The sequence below is a fragment of the Propithecus coquereli genome, unplaced genomic scaffold (assembly GCF_000956105.1).
Source record: "Propithecus coquereli isolate 6110/MARCELLA unplaced genomic scaffold, Pcoq_1.0 Scaffold728, whole genome shotgun sequence".
NCBI classification, from domain to species: domain Eukaryota; kingdom Metazoa; phylum Chordata; class Mammalia; order Primates; family Indriidae; genus Propithecus; species Propithecus coquereli.
Genome location: NW_012153374.1, coordinates 44,467 through 60,755, shown reverse-complemented (window position 1 = coordinate 60,755; position 16,289 = coordinate 44,467). Strand labels below are relative to the sequence as shown.

At 48.8% G+C, this 16,289-nt stretch overlaps 1 protein-coding gene across 1 annotated transcript in view; it reads left to right on the top strand.

Moving 5' to 3' along the window:
• Positions 1–16,289, top strand: part of FGD1 (FYVE, RhoGEF and PH domain containing 1) — a 41,219-nt gene that overhangs the window by 17,286 nt on the left and 7,644 nt on the right. The window contains exons 2-12 of the mRNA XM_012661622.1: positions 1,811–1,984; positions 2,311–2,488; positions 2,616–3,054; positions 4,683–4,772; positions 5,506–5,654; positions 6,967–7,123; positions 7,228–7,366; positions 14,006–14,064; positions 14,204–14,350; positions 14,752–14,844; positions 15,011–15,090. Coding sequence (XP_012517076.1) covers positions 1,811–1,984; positions 2,311–2,488; positions 2,616–3,054; positions 4,683–4,772; positions 5,506–5,654; positions 6,967–7,123; positions 7,228–7,366; positions 14,006–14,064; positions 14,204–14,350; positions 14,752–14,844; positions 15,011–15,090 — 1,705 coding nt within the window. The remainder of the gene's footprint in view (positions 1–1,810; positions 1,985–2,310; positions 2,489–2,615; positions 3,055–4,682; positions 4,773–5,505; positions 5,655–6,966; positions 7,124–7,227; positions 7,367–14,005; positions 14,065–14,203; positions 14,351–14,751; positions 14,845–15,010; positions 15,091–16,289) is intronic.

Below are 16,289 nucleotides of genomic sequence, written 5' to 3'. Positions count from 1 at the left end.
GTTGTTGCTGTGATTGCCTTTGGGGTCTTCTTCATAAATTCTTTGCCTAGGCCAATGTCTGTAAGAGTTTTTCCAACATTTTCTTCTAGAATTCTTATAGTTTCACACCTTAGGTTTAAGTCTTGTTGTATTATTTTTTATAGGTTTTTTTTTCCGACTATTTTCAACCAACCAACCTAAGGACGTAGAACCCATGGATATGGAGGGCCAACTATATGCCATGTATCTGTGATTGTGTATCTGTGTTTCTGAGTATGTGGTGGCATGTGATTTTATGGTCTTTTGCTATTGTGTAAGGTTGTGTCTGACATGGTATAATTGACCCTGTGTGACTGTAGTCTTTATGCATAACCATATTTGCAGGTGTGTGTGAAAGCACATTATGGTGTGTGTGACACTCCATGGCCCTGCAGTTGTGAGACACAGTATAAATGACACTGACTCAGTGGAACTATGTTTGAGGACTGTATAACTGCATATATGATGGCATGTGTTTGGGCAATTGTGTGAAGCTGTGTGTGAGATGGTAGAATTGCCATTGTGTGCCTTTGTGACTGTGCATGACCATGTTTGCAGGTATGTGTGATACTGTGAGGCTGTATGATCATATGTGAGGTTGTGACCGTGGGTCTTTGTGACTGTGTAACCAGGCTTTCGGGAGTGTGACAGCAGGTGAATGGATGGTTGAATTTGTGTAGCCCCAGTTGTGTGAAACAGTGTAAATAGCACCGTGTGTTTTTGTGACTGAGTGGGCCCATTTGTGACTGATCATTTACGTGTGATACAGGGTAACAAACCTTTTGTGGCTGTGAGTGAGAGACCATGTCTCTGTGGCATAACTTAACTGGCAGCATGTGCCGGTGGTACCTCTGGGAGCTCTTGACTGCTGCACACTCTCTTGTCCTCACACCTGTTTGCCTGCATCCCTCCCTACATAAGGGCTTTCCGTGGCTCTCTCCTGCCACAGGATGGATGTCTGGCTCTCAGCCTAGAATCCAAGGCTTTTCTGTCTCCTCTCTGGCCCCACCTGACTTCTCTATCATCTGAGGCACTCCCATAGCCCCTGCCCAGCCAGGACCACATGAGCCCCACACTCCTTCTCTTGGAACATTTCATCCCTTGGGAGTCCCTCATCGCCTCCCAGACCGAATCCTCTCTCATAAGCATGACCCATCATCTCCTCCAGGGCCAAACACAGAGGTGACTTTAGGGGACATATAGTGAGGGAGGAGGGACAGTACTACTGTCCCAATTTGCTACTTGCTGTTTTAAAATTGCTCCTGTGACCTGAACTCTGGATGCTGGGTATGTGTGGATGTGGAAGTAGAGAAGGTTAGTACAGATTAGTAAGAAGCTGGGATTTTAAGAAGCAAAACTTTTGTTCATGAAATACAATTTCATCACTTTTAAGTACACTTAGCTGTATAAAATTTGAGACAAGAAAGTCCAAATATTCTCAGGGCCTTAAAAAAGGGTGCAGTGTGGTTTATGCTCACCATACCATTGGGGCTGTATAAACAAGGGCTGCAAACACGTGCACGCCCTGGTAATAATGCCTGCTGACATACATGGAACCAATGCACTCATCACAAAGAACTTTTATCTGTTGATAAAAACAGCCAGTCCCAGCCCCAGCCCTGGGCCTGGCTCTCCATCCGAGGGCTGGGGTAGGGCCTTCCCAGAAAAGCAACGTGGCCAGGAAAGGGACTCATGGAAACCCAACAGCCTAAATACTTGCTAAGACAGGCAACTCCCTGGTCCCCTGTGGGGTAAAGTCACTCACTTCACACTCAGTTTCTCCCTTCTGCAGGGCTGCACCAGGGAAGCCGCATCCTGGTTAAAAGTTTATCCCTTGACCCCGGCCAGAGCCTTGAGCCTCATCCAGAAGGTCCCCAACGGCTTCGCTCAGACCCAGGCCCCCCCACCGAAACCCCCAGCCAGCGTCCTTCGCCACTGAAGCGGGTACCGGGCCCGAAGCCGCAGGGTAAGTGGTTTCAGAAAGGAGCAGGGAAAAGGCCCAGGGGAGGGAACAAAGGAGGGGAGAAGTTGGCCAGTGGCAGAGGAGAGGGCTTGTTAGAAGGACAGGAAGGTACGATGGTCTCAAGGGAAGTCCTACCTACCCAGCGGGCGGGGCTGTGTCGTGGGGCTAATACGTGCCTACTGGGATCTCACCTCAGGCCTGCTGTGTGTCTACCTTAGGCAAAGGTGCAGACTGGGGTTTGTGGAGGGGGCTGTGGCCTGGACATGACAACCACCTCCAAACCCAACTGACTGAGGTCTCCCTTCCCTCTTCCCCATCCATCTCTTCAGTCCCCCCAAAGCCCAGCTACCTGCAGATGCCCCGGATGCTGCCCCCACCTGAGCCTATCCCCCCTCCGCCATCACGCCCACTACCTGCAGACCCCCGAGTGGCCAAGGGCCTGGCCCCCAGGGTGGAGGCCAGCCCAAGTTCTGCAGCGGTATCCTCACTGATTGAGAAGTTTGAAAGGTGAGTCTGGTCCCTGGACGACCCTGTGGGGAGAAGGGGGAACGTGGGACAGGAAGGGATAGTCATAGGAAAGGCCTGTCAGTTAAGCTCATACCCTGCCTCCATGTGTGTCCGCCACCCACCTCAGAGAGCCTGTGATTGTCGCCTCGGATAGGCCAGCCCCTGGCCCCAGCCCAGGTCCCCCAGAGCCAGCCATGTTGCCACAGCCACCCCCGCAGCCACCAGTGCCCCAGCTCCCTGAGGGTGAGGCCTCCCGCTGCCTGTTCCTGCTGGCTCCTGGGCCCCGGGACGGCGAGAAGGTACCCAACCGGGACAGCGGCATTGACAGCATCAGCTCGCCATCCAACAGTGAGGAGACCTGCTTCGTCAGTGATGACGGGCCCCCCAGCCACAGCCTCTGCCCTGGGCCCCCTGCCCTGGCCAATGTTCCTGTTGCCTTGGCCGACCCCCACCGGCCTGGTTCCCAGGAGGTTGACAGTGACCTGGAGGAGGAGGACGACGAGGAGGATGAGGAGAAGGACAGAGAAATCCCAGTGCCCCCGATCGAGAGACAGGAGTCTGTGGAGGTACTTGACCCATGTTCACCAAGAGGCAGGACCACATGGAGAAACCCAGAGCCTGGCTTTTATGCTTGGTTCTTCCCCTAGTTCACTATTTCTCAAAATAGGACATTGTTTCCATTTTGGATGTTTATCTTCCCTGGTCTCTTGGTACTAAATACCAGTAGCAAACCCCTGACCCTGCCACCAGGCACTGTGACTACCTAAATGACCATGCACAATTCCAAATGCCCGCTAGGAAGGTTGTTCTACCCTCATCAGAGAGCCATAAGCTGGAGCTCAGTTTTTCCATCTGGAAGATGGGCGTCCTGGTTGGGAATCTTTAAAGCCTGTTCCATTTGGAAAATCCCATGACTGAGTAGCTGTGTGACATTAAGCAAGTCTCTTCTCTCTCCACTCCCCCACCACAAGCCTCGGTTTCTTTATTTGTAAAATGGAAAGTCTCTCACATCCGAAGAGACTTCCCAACAGCTGGAGGAGGGGCACAAGAGCTAGAGCCCCATGGGAACCTGAGGCTGTGGAAATAAAGGCTCTTGGCAACACGGACCCCTTTCTGTGCCCTGGCAGCCTACCATTTCTTCAAAAGGCATCCTTGCACCTGAATTAGGTCTCAGCCAGAATACCTGCTCCACCAGGACCAAGCTCAAGTGTGGGGGCTAAGGCTAGGGACTGCTGGGATGGCAGGTACTCAGCAAATATGGTCTAATAGATAGGAAATGGAGTCAACAGGCAATCAGTTTCATGCATTTTTTACTTTTGTGTCTTTCTCACACCCCAGGTACTCAGCAAGACCTTGCTGATAGTGAACTGAGTGGGTGAATAAATAACTAACATTTATAGACTACTTAATCTTAAGTCTTCTATGTTATGTTTATATTAAATCATTTAGACTGGGCACGGTGGCTCACACCTGTAATCCTAGCACTTTGGGAAGCCAAGGCAGGAGGATCAGTTGAGGCCAGGAGTTCAAGACCGGCCTGGGCAACATAGTGAGAACTCATCTCTGCAAAAAAATAAAAATAAAAAAATTATCCGGTCATGGTGGCGTACACCTATAGTCCCAGCTACTTGGGAGGCTGAGGCTGGAGGATCACTTGAGACAAGGAATTTGAGGTTTCAGTGAGCTATGACCACACCACTGCACTCCAGCCTGGGTGACAGAGCTAGACCCTGTCTCAAAAAAAAAGAATCATTTAATTGTCTCCATTAAAAATGGCTTTAGGTTCTATTATTATCTGTATTTATAGATAAGGAGTCTTAGTACAGGGCAAACAATTTATACAAGCTAGTGCATGGCAGAGCTAGGATTTGAACCCAGGAAGTCTGGCTTCCTAGCCCACATGCTTAACCACTACACTATGCCGAATGAATAGAGAGAACAAATGAATGGGTGAATGAGTGGCTGGCTGAATGAGGGAGTGCATGTCATCAGAATTGAGGAGTGGGCTTTATGATAGACTGAAGAGTCAGGGGTGAAGCTGGGGGGCTCATGGGTCTAGAGATGGGGGTCAGAGTTATTGCAGGCTGGCATTAAGCTTAGAGTAGCATGTGAGCTGTTCTAAGAATTCTGGGGGCTTGGGTGAGGGTTAGGATAGAGGATGATGGCTCAGGGGATTACCTCTTTTCCTTTCCAGTTGACCGTGCAGCAGAAGGTGTTTCACATTGCCAATGAGCTCCTGCAAACTGAGAAGGCCTATGTTTCCAGGCTCCATCTCCTGGATCAGGTGAGTGGCCCTTCAGGGATCCCAGGGCCCCAGGACCTGGTAGGTGAGTTCTAAGGAAGAAGTAATAGGGCCTGAGCTCAACCCCACCATTGTCCTCACCATCATGGCCAGAAATCTAGAAGTGCTTAAGACCCCTCTCTGACCTTGAAGTCAACTTGCCTCTGAGGCCAACTCTGATTATGACCCCAAGCTTGATCCTCATACTAACCTTCACTCTCCTAAACCTGGGCCCTGACTGTGACTGTGAAACTAATACTGACTCTGACCCAGATCCTGAATTTACCCCTTGCTGTGAAACTCATTCTAACCCTGGCCCTATTCCTGATCCCAAATCCACTAGAATCACTGAGAGTAGAGATTTTTGTCTGCTTTGTTCACTGCTCTATCCTAGCCTCTAGGACAGTGCCTGGTACACAGTAGGCACTCAAAAATATCTTTTAACTGAATGGATCTAATTCCAACTTTCTCTCTGACCCGAATCTAATTCCAACCTTGACCTTTATCCTGACTTCTCATTGTTCCAATGCCTAACTCCAGGTCCTAACCTTGACAATCTGAATTGCAACCCCATATATAACCCTAACTCCAGTCCCTCTCTCCTCAGTCTCAAGACCAATGCTGATCCCAAAGCTCCACAAAGCTGCCCACAAACACTGCCCTCACCCACAAGCTGCCCCTTCCCCAGCCAAGTCCCAGGCCCAGCGGGACTGAGCACTCCTGCCCTGCCCCACAGGTGTTCTGTGCCCGGCTGCTGGAAGAGGCTCGGAACCGCAGTTCCTTCCCCGCCGACGTTGTTCATGGCATCTTCTCTAACATCTGCTCCATCTATTGCTTCCACCAGCAGTTCCTGCTGCCTGAGCTAGAGAAGCGCATGGAGGAATGGTGAGGGGCCCAGATCTAGGCTGCCCGCTCCCCTGTCCATGTGCCTTCCAAGCCCAGACCCAGATGTGTACACAAGAGTTCATCCCTGCCTGCCCTCTCCTCTTACTGACTTTCACAGAAAGAATCAGGTCCCAGCTCCGCCTCTAGGCCCCCCCCAGTCTAATGTGGAACACAGACCAGGACTCAGAAAATTATAACGGAGTAGCATAGCCCTCAAGAGTGTAAGCTTAGCAACCAAATTGGCTGGGTTCAAATTCTGGCTCTGACACTTGCTAGCTTTGAACAGGTTTCTTAAGTTGCTGTGCCTCCGTTTCCTCATCTATAAAATGGAGATAATAATAACAGCCTACCTTGTAGAATTGTTTTAAGGATGAAATGAGTTAATACACATAGAGAGCTCAGTACTCGGTATATAATAAGTGCTCAATGAATGTGAGATGTTGTTATTTTTATCAGTGCTGTGATAAAACTGGGAATGGGAGGCTGTGGGGACCCAGACAAGTGGAGCAAGCCTAGCGTGGGGATTGGAGTAGGATTCAGGGAGGAAGTGGTGCCTGAGTCCTGAGGTAGAAGGGCAGGGCTTATAGGCAGCCTCCCAGGCTCCCAGCTCTCCTCTTCCAGTCCACCCTTTAGAGGCTACACCACCCACCAAAATGGTCTTTCTAAACAACAGTCAGACTATGTTACCCCTGCTTAAACTTATCTCCATGTTCCCCATACCTATAGGATAAAGTGTGTCCCCCTCACCAGACTGTGACCACAGAGAGCTGGCCTAAAGCCTGGTTGCTATATCTCCCTACCAGCCTGTGACCCTAGGGGGCCAGGACCAGGTCTGGTTTGTTCGTCTCCCATAACACACTGTGACCAATGAGGAGTGTGACCAGGCCTGGTCACTTTGTCTCCCCTACCAGACAGTGACCCTCTCAGGGCTCAACTGGATGTACGTGACTCATTTCTGTGTCCCTAGCTTCACCCAGCACAAGGCTGGGCACAGAGTCAATAATCAGTGCATGAAGTGGCCCTTGCAGTAAGGTCAGGGCAGGTATTCTAAGACACATCAGTTCTGGTGCTCGAGCAGGCCAGAGTTGGGGCAGGTGGCGTTCCAGACCATGGTCTCAGGTCAAGCTGAGCCTCAGCCTATGTAGTCTAATTGGCCCATAATGTAAGCAGCACTTCTTAAGGCACAGACTGGCTGGGAAGTGGGTTTCCAGGACCGAGATGAGCGCAGTCTTCCTGGGGTTGGAGACCTGTAGGGGAGGATTCTAGGGCGCAAGAATCAGTAGGACCACATCAGCTCCTGCTTCCACCCCAGGGACCGCTACCCACGCATTGGGGACATCCTGCAGAAGCTGGCGCCCTTCCTCAAGATGTATGGCGAGTATGTGAAGAACTTTGACCGGGCTGTGGAGCTGGTCAACACCTGGACAGAGCGCTCCACTCAGTTTAAAGTCATCATCCATGAGGTGCAGGTAAGTGACAAAGCTGGATGGAGCAGCCTGGGGGAGGAGAGGTCTTCAGGGACTTGGGGGCAATCTGCAGCTAGACCTCAGCCCCTCTGCTTCTCCTGTCACAGAAGGAGGAAGCCTGTGGCAACCTGACGTTGCAGCACCACATGCTGGAGCCTGTGCAGCGCATCCCCCGCTATGAGCTACTTCTCAAGGACTATCTGTTAAAGCTGCCCCATGGCTCCCCGGACAGCAAGGATGCCCAAAGTGAGTGTGTGCACCCAGGCCCCGCCCTGCTTCCCCACACTGATAGTCCTAGGCCAGACCTCTTAGGCAGGACCCCAAGACTTCATTCACAGGTCAGCCTTCCATGGCTACATGATTGAGATCCCAGAGTAGGATCTCCAAACCAAGAGGCCCACATTGAGGCTCTGAAGCAAGACTCCAGGATGAACTTCCAATTTGAGATCCCTGTTCTGAGTACCCAGACAGAACATGCAGAAGTCCCTCAGTCTGAACTTCCCAACTAGAACCCCAGAGTTGGAGGGGCATGCCCAGAATGATCCCCTAAAGGAAGCCATCCACTTCTTAGGCCAAGACCCCAAGGCTGACCCCCAGATTCATCCCTGAATGAAGTTGTACCAAGTGCAGAATGAAACTGAGCCTGAATCCCCAGGGACTACACCATCAGGTTGCAAGCCCAGACTGACCCCACTCAGACCAAGCCCTCTTCACTGAATCTCTATAGCTGAGCTCCCCAGAAAGAACCCTGTCTCATCAAACTCCTGATTTTCCATCCTCCAGATTTAGAGCTTCATTCCATGTCCACCAGCTACTACCCAGAATAAACTTCCCAAAAGAACGTCCAAGTCTGATCAGAGCCCCACAGTCTCACCTCTCCAGAACTGAGCACCTCAGACTGGACCCCATACTTTCTGCCTCTCAGATTTGGATTTCTAGGTTGAGATACCTCCTCCCCAGACTGAGTTCCTTACACACTGAACCACTAGGAAAGTCTCATTCTGGTGTCAGCCCCACGCCATAGAGTCACACCCCAAATAGAGCTCCCCAGAGTGTACCCTACTTTCTGTCTTCCTCAGACTGTTATTTCCATTCATTCATTCATTAACTTAGCAGCTACTTACTGAGCACTTCAATGATTTGTACATTATTCTAGGCACTGGTGATATGGAAGTGAACAAAACAGACAAGGTCCTTGATCTCAGGGAGCATATATTCTAGTTAGGGAGAGAGACAATAAACAAAAGTAATAAATATACAGGAGAATATTAGATAGATGCTAAGTGTAATTCAGAGAATTAGAAGAGAATGATGTGACAGTGACTGGGGCTCCTACTTTAGATTGGGTGGCATCTCTGGATAGAAGACATTTGAGTCAAAACCTGAATAACAAGAAGAAGGTAGCCATGTGCCAATTGGGATGGAACACGTTGCAGGCAGAGGCAACAGCAGGTGCAGATTCCTCAAGGCGGGAGGGAGATTGGAGTAGGTGGGGTGATAGGCACCTTGCATATCTCTGAACCAGTAAGAGGGCCAGTGTGACCCAAAGTTGTCAAGTGAGGGTAGAATGGTAGAAGTGGGGTTGGAGAGAGGAACAGGACTTTGAAGGCCAAGATAAAGAGATGGATTTTATTCTGAGTGTGGTGGATAGCCATAGGAAGGTTTTGATCTGGATTACTTGGGAAGCAAGAGAGAGCCAAAAGGGCCGGGCGCGGTGGCTCACGCCTGTAATCCTAGCACTCTGGGAGGCCGAGGCGGGCGGATTGTTTGAGCTCAGGAGTTTGAAACCAGCCTGAGCAAGAGCGAGACCCCGCCTCTACTAAAAATAGAAAGAAATTAGCTGGACAACTAAAAATATATAGAAAAAATTAGCCGGGCATGGTGGCGCATGCCTGTAGTCACAGCTACTTGGGAGGCTGAGGCGGGAGGATCGCTTGAGCCCAGGAGTTTGAGGTTGCTGTGAGCTAGGCTGACGCCACGGCACTCTAGCCCGGGCAACACAGTGAGACTCTGTCTCAAAAAAAAAAAAAAAAAGAGAGAAAACCAAGAAATCAGTTAGAAGGCTCTTGTAGTAATCTAAGTGAAAAAGGTTGGCTTGGGTGAGGATAGGAGTGGTAGAAGTGATGAGAAATGGTTGAATTCAGGATATATTCTATTCAAAAGTAGCACTGAAAGGACTAGGATAGAGTGGATGCAGGGCTTAGGAGAAAGAGTCAAGAATGATTTGCAGGTTTTTGGCTGTGGTGATGGTTCCTGAGATGAGCTCAGGAGTTTGATTTTGGAATGTTCAAAGTGAGCTGCCAGTTAGGCAGTTAGATGAGTCTAGAATTCCAAGGAAAGATTTGGAGGTCATTGGCACATAGATAGTATTCAAAGTCATGGTGTTGGCCAAGATCACCAAAGGGAGTGATTGTAAATGGAAGAGAAAAGGGGCCAAGGACAAAGCTCAGGGAAGTGGAATCAGCAAAGGAGACTTAGAAGGAGCAGCCCTAAAGATCGGAGGAAAACCAGGAAAGTGTGCAGTCCTGGAAGCCACAACAATGGGGAGCAGGCTGGCCATGGTGGCTTGTGCCTGTAATTCCAGCACTTTGTGAGGCCAAGGCAGAAGGATTACTTGAGGCCAGGGGTTTGAGACCAGCCTGGGCAACATAGCAAGACCCCCATCTCTATAAAAAATGAAAAAAAATTAGCCGGGTGTGGTGGGGTGTACCTGTAGTCCCAGCTACTTGGGAGGCTGAGGTAGGAGGATCACTTGAGCCCAGGAGTTCAAAGTTATAGTGAGCTATGATATGATCGTGCCACTGCACTCCAGTCTGGGCTACAGAGCAAGACCACATCGCTTAAAAAGTATGGAGAGCAGACATTTGTGTCCACTGCTGTGTCCTCTTCTCATACTGAGCCTCCTCCACCCCACCAGATGGGGCATGTTGCTGCCAAGCATGGACCTCTAGAAAGAACTAGACCCCTAGAAAGTTTGCTAGCTGAGTTCTACAGATGGACATCTGCAGACTAAGGAAGTACCTCATTTCTCCCCCCAAATAAGAGCCCCCACTGAGGTGCCAGGATGAGCCACATAACCTAAACCTCTAGAAAGAACCTTCCAGACTGATTCCCCGGGATGAGCCCTGAAATCTTCAACCTGAGCTCTCAGATTAAGCCCTGTCTGAGGTCCCAATTACAGATGCCCAGATAGGCCTCCAGAATGTTCTCCCCACCCTGAGCCCTGAGAGTGGCTTCCCAATCAGAGTCCTCATCCTGAGGTCCCAGAGAGGGATTCCCCCAAAAGAGCTGCCCAGTCCAATCTCCTTGGCCACAATTCTATAGATGGGTATTGTCAAACTGATTAATCCCCCCATTTAGTATCCCTCAGACTGAAATCTCACTGAGCCCTCAGATTGGATTCCCAGAGTTCCCTAGTGTGAACCCAGAGGAAACCCTGAGACTGAGCAGCCCAGACTAAGCTCCAGACAGATTCCAGACTGTGCTCTCCCTAGCCCAAGTCCCCAGACTGGAAACCTCTATTTTTGAGAGTCCCTTTCTGAGTCCCCAGACTAATACCCTAGATTGTCCCCCAAATTAATCCACCCAGGCTAAGCGCCTAGTCTGATCTTCCCAGTCTCAATTTCCAGACTGACTTCCCGAAGACTAAACCCCCTATTTTCTGTCTCCCAGACTTGGATTCACAGATTGATATTCTCAGGCTGAGTCCAGCAGACTAAGGTTTCCAGACTGAGCTTTTTACTGAGACCCAAGAAGGGCCACTCACTGCGATACTGAGTCTCCGCACATTATACCTGTCTGACTGGGGTCCCCAGAAGGATCCTCCCATCTCATTTCTCCACTCAGACCTCCACAGAACCACACTGAGCTCCCAGGACTCAGTTCTGCAGTTTTAATTCCATACTGGATCCCCAGCATGACATTCCAAGATGGAAATTCCCCAAATGAGCTCCCTGGACTGAACACCCAAAGTGAGCTGCCAGCGTGAACTCCCTAGAGTTGGCTCCAGAGAGAGGCCCTTTTGTCAACTCTATGTCCTTGGGCAAGCTGCCCAGCCTCTCAGCCTCAGTTTCCTCACATGTAGAATGGGGGTGATAACGCTAACCTACCACATAGAGTTGTTTTGTAGATAAATGACATAATCCAAGTAAAAGTTTTAGCACAGTGCCTGGCACATGGTAAAGGCTCAATAAATGTCAGCTGTTTTTAGTATAGAATGCCCTGGCTAACACCCACCATACTGAATCCCCTTAAAATCAGCCCCCAGATTGAGCCTACCAAATTTAGCTTCCTGTTTTGTACCAATCGCAACCCCATCCGAGCCCCTAGAATGAACCTCAGAGCTTGAGCTTGGCTGATTGAGCTCCCCCAGTGGAACCTCCGAGACCGAGCGCCCATATATTGAGTCCGAAGATGGAACTCCCAGAAGGAACTTCCCAGTCTGGTTTTCTGAGCTGCTCAGAATGAGAATCTCTGAATGAGAGCTAGCCTGAGGTGTGCCCACTAAGCTTTCCAACCTAAGATCCTAAGCTGAGCTCCCTGTTTTTTACCCTCTGACTAAAATCCCAGGCTGAGCCCCAGAAAGTGGCTCCAGGTCTGAGCCCCACTGAATCATATCTCTGGTTCCCCAGACTGACTTGCCCACTTTCTACCTCCCAGACTGAACTTTCCAAACCAGGTTAGCTGGAACTCCTGGCCTCAACTGCCTACACTGAGCCCAAGACTGAACTCCAAACCAAGATCCCAGACTGCTAAGTCCAAAACAGGCCCAACTAAAGCTTCCAGACCAAGCCTCTACATCAAGCTCCCCAAACTGCATTCCCTAGCCTGAACCCCCAAGTGAAATCCTGGACTGACATCCCCATACTGAACCCCTACACAGAGCCTGCAGACACTGGACTCCTGGAAATGCCAGTCCATACTCCGCATAAGATATCTCCAGATGGAACTCCTTATAGCAAAGCCTCTAGTCTGAGCCCAACGGTGTACACCGGCCTGAGCTTGTGTGCCTGCAGCTTCCAGCCAGCCTGCCCCCTACCCTGGGGTGGGGGAAATGCAGAATGTGTAGGAGAAAAGGCAGCTGGGAGATCAGCCCCAGCCCTGATGCCAACCCTGCTGCCCCCCACCTAAACAGCCTAGGGCGCTGCCTTCTCTCTGAGTCTTAGTTTAGGGAGGTGCACGTGGGGGAAGCTGGAGTGGTCAGCAGAAGCCAGATCACCAAGGGCTTTAAGCGCCAGGCTGAAGGGCTAGGTCTTTATCCTGCAGGCACAGGGGAGCCATGGACCGATTTGAACAGAGGAGTGACAGTAAGCTGTGTGAGAAAGCCCTTGCTGGCAGCCAGGGTGGAAAAGGGGTTGGAGTTTAGAGCCTGGCACCAGAAAGGCATGTGGAGGTCTTAGCTGGGACAGGGGCCACAGGTCTTCCAGAGTACCAGCACTTGGTCATGGAGAGAAAACCTCCTAGGAAAACAAGACTTGGTTTGCCAACTGTATGGACCCTCTTCAGAAGCACCTGTGCTCCTCCAGTACAGGTGCATCCTCTGAGTGGCGAAATCAGCACATACAGAGTGGGATGCAGTGAAGCTGCGGCCAGGCCTTAAGCATGAGTGGGATTTGTTAGTGTGTCGATAATAGTATAAAGATAATATAGAGGCCTGGGCGTGGTGGCTCTCAACCTATAATCCCAGCACTTTGGGAGGCCAAGGTGGGAGGATCACTTGAGGCCAGGAGTTCAAGACCAGCTTGGGCAACATAGCAAGACCCTGTCTCTAAAAAAAAAAAAAAAAAAATTTTAAATTAGTCTAGCATGGTGGCATGCACCTGTAGTCCTAGCTACTTGGGAGGCTGAGGCAGGAAGATCACTTGAGCTTAGGAGTTCAAAGCTACAGTGAGCTATGGTTGTGCCACTGCACTCCAGCCTGGGTGACAGAGTGAGACCCTGTCTCTTAATAAAAAAAAAAAAAAAGATATATAGGGGCTCATTTCAGTTCTTTTTTTCCCTGATACTTGTCACTATAGGAAATATGGAAATTACAGAAAAGATGAAAGAAGTAGGGGGAAAAATCACCTGTGATCTCAGCACCCAAAGAATAATCATGATCAACATTTTGACATATATTCTTCCTGATGTTTTATAAACATGTATATTTGCAAAAATGAGATCATTCTGTGTATACAAGTTTGTATCCTTTTCTTAAAATACTCTGAGCATTTCCCAGATCTTTAAAAACCCTGTATAAGTATCACTTGTAAAGGTTGTTTAATATTCCATTATATGAAGGCACCATAATTTATTTAACTGAACCCCTGTAGTTGGACATTTTTGTTTCCAGTTTGGCATTGTTGTCAACACCACCACAATGAAAGTATATTTGTGCATAGAATGTGTATTTTTTTTAGCATAGATACCTATAATCAGAATTATTGAGACAAAGAATAGGATCCTCTCTTTGTTTCTTCGTGTGGCTTTTTTCTGATTATAAAAGTAATACATGTTCTTTGTCAAAAATATGGAAAATACAGAAAATTCTAAAGACAATAAAAACCACCCATAGTCCCACCATCCAGAGACAACTTGTTAAACATGGGTATGTGTCATTCCAGTTACATATGTAGCTTTTACTGTTGTTACCGATGGTAATAATGACTTTGGCAGGCTTGTATTTCATTGGCTGCCAGCTATTCCTCGTACTGTGATTCTGTTATTGTGATACTGAGACAATTTCTGATTTTAAATGATGCTGCTATGGAAATCTTTGAAGCTAGTGCTTTCTGGGATGGGTAGGGTGTGGTCAGGCCAAGAGGAGGTATTCACAGAGGAGAGAAGCCCCATGGGAGCCTCCTCTCTGCTAGTTTCCCATCTGACCTCCCCTCTCTGTACCTATAGAGTCTCTGGAGCTGATAGCCACAGCAGCAGAGCACTCTAATGCTGCCATCCGGAAAATGGTGAGTGGCCCTTCTAGCCCCTGCCCTTCCTTGGCCACCCACCAGTGGTGTCTCTGTCCTGGGGTGGGGGGAGCTTGTGACCTGTGGGCATCTGAGGGGAGGCTGGCAACCCTGCCTTTTGTTCCCTGTCTTCTGCCAGGAGCGAATGCACAAGCTGCTGAAGGTATATGAGCTGCTAGGGGGTGAGGAGGACATTGTCAGCCCCACCAAAGAGCTCATAAAAGAAGGCCACATCCTTAAGCTGTCAGCAAAGAATGGGACCACTCAAGACCGATACCTCATACTAGTAAGTGCCACGCATGGGGTTGTGGGTGGGCCATGCCACCCCTCCACACACGCACACATAGACCTGATGCTCACTCAGGACTATACCTCCCACTAGCCATTCTCTCCTCTGGTAACTCATTGTATTTTCACCACTTACACTAGGAATTGTTTTTCTCTACTTTACAGATGAGGTAACTAAGTCTTACAGGGAAGCGACTTGCCCAAGGCCACCCACTAGGAAGTTTCTTCCATGCCTAGGCTTTTTCCTTGTGACCCCTGTGCCCAATCAGGGCTGTCTTTTCTCCATCTATTGCCTTGAGTCCTCAGCAGTAAAGCTTCAGGAGTCCCATAGGGGTAGGGAGCTGGGCCACATCCCCATTAGGTCCTCTGCACATACATCCCAAACCTTTTCCTTCCTAGTTCAACGACCGCCTCCTTTACTGCGTGCCCAGGCTGCGGCTCCTTGGCCAGAAGTTTAGCGTGCGGGCACGCATTGATGTAGATGGCATGGAGGTGAGCACCTGGAGGTGGGAAATGGGAACCTGGAATGGGGCATTGTTGCTGGGAGAAACAAAGGCATGCTAGTTTTGACCCCATGTCTGTGTGTGCATGTGTACGGAGGGCTAGGGCCCTGTGGAGCTCAGTAGGCCTCACCGTGGCCATTTCCCCCTCCATTCAGCTAAAGGAGAGCTCCAACCTCAATCTGCCTCGGACCTTCCTGGTGTCAGGAAAGCAGCGCTCCCTGGAGCTCCAGGCCAGGTACTTGCCCTTGCCTATGCCTCTCCAGGCCCCTCTTTCCTTCAGATATGCTGAGGCTTTCCAGGCCCAGAGATTGTTCCAGAGAAAGGGTGGGCACCTTTCCCAAACATACAAGCTTGCTCTTCTGCACTGGGGGTGATCCCTGAGGGCTAGACACCACTGGACCCAGGGTGAGTACTTCATGATGTGGGAAAAGGTAACACTCCTGCCAGGGGGGCCTTTTGGAAAATGAATAAGCTCTCCCTGATTAAAACAAGAATTTCTTCTGGTGAGTTTTGTTAGAAGAAAGGGAAGAGTGGGATACTAATCCTAACATGAATAATACTATCAATAGTTTATTGTAGATTTAAGAGAAATATCAATCAAATGCAATGTTTGGTCCATGATAGGAGGCTAGTTCTGGAAAAACGGCCCTAAAACACATTTGTGGGACAATAGGGAAAATTTGAATATGAACTGAGCATTGGATATTGAGGAATTATTGCAAACTTTCTTAGGTGTAATAATGGTATGGTAGTTATATAGGAGAATGGCCTTTCAGTGATACATGCTAAGGATTTATTATCATGATGTCTGTTAATTACTTTAAAATGGTTCATCACCCAAAAAATACATATGTATATACACACATACATACACATACATCTATATACACATATATATATATACATATACATGCACATATACGGTGTGCTGCTTAATGATGTTTTGGTCAATGACAGACTGCATATACAGTGGTGGTCCCATAAGATTATAATACTGTATTTTTACTGTACCATTTCTATGTTTAGAAACACATATATTTACCGTTGTGTTACAGTTGCCTATAGTATTCAGTGCAGTAACATGCTGTATAGGTTTGTAGTCAAGAAGCAATAAGCTACACCATATAGCCTAGGTGTGTGTGGTAGGCTATACCATCTAGGTTTGTAAGTATACTCTATGATGTTCTCACAACAAAGTTGCCTAATGACAGGTTTCTCAGAACTCTTCATCATTAAGTGACACATGACTGCATATACATATACATGAAGTAAATATAGCAAAATATAGAAGATTTTTATATCTATATAGTAGGCATATAGATATTTATTATACTTGTGCTATCCTATTTACTTTTCTGTATGCTTGAAAATTTTTATAACAAAAATTTAACAATAAGGCCGGGCGCGGTGGCTCACGCCTGTAATCCTAGCACT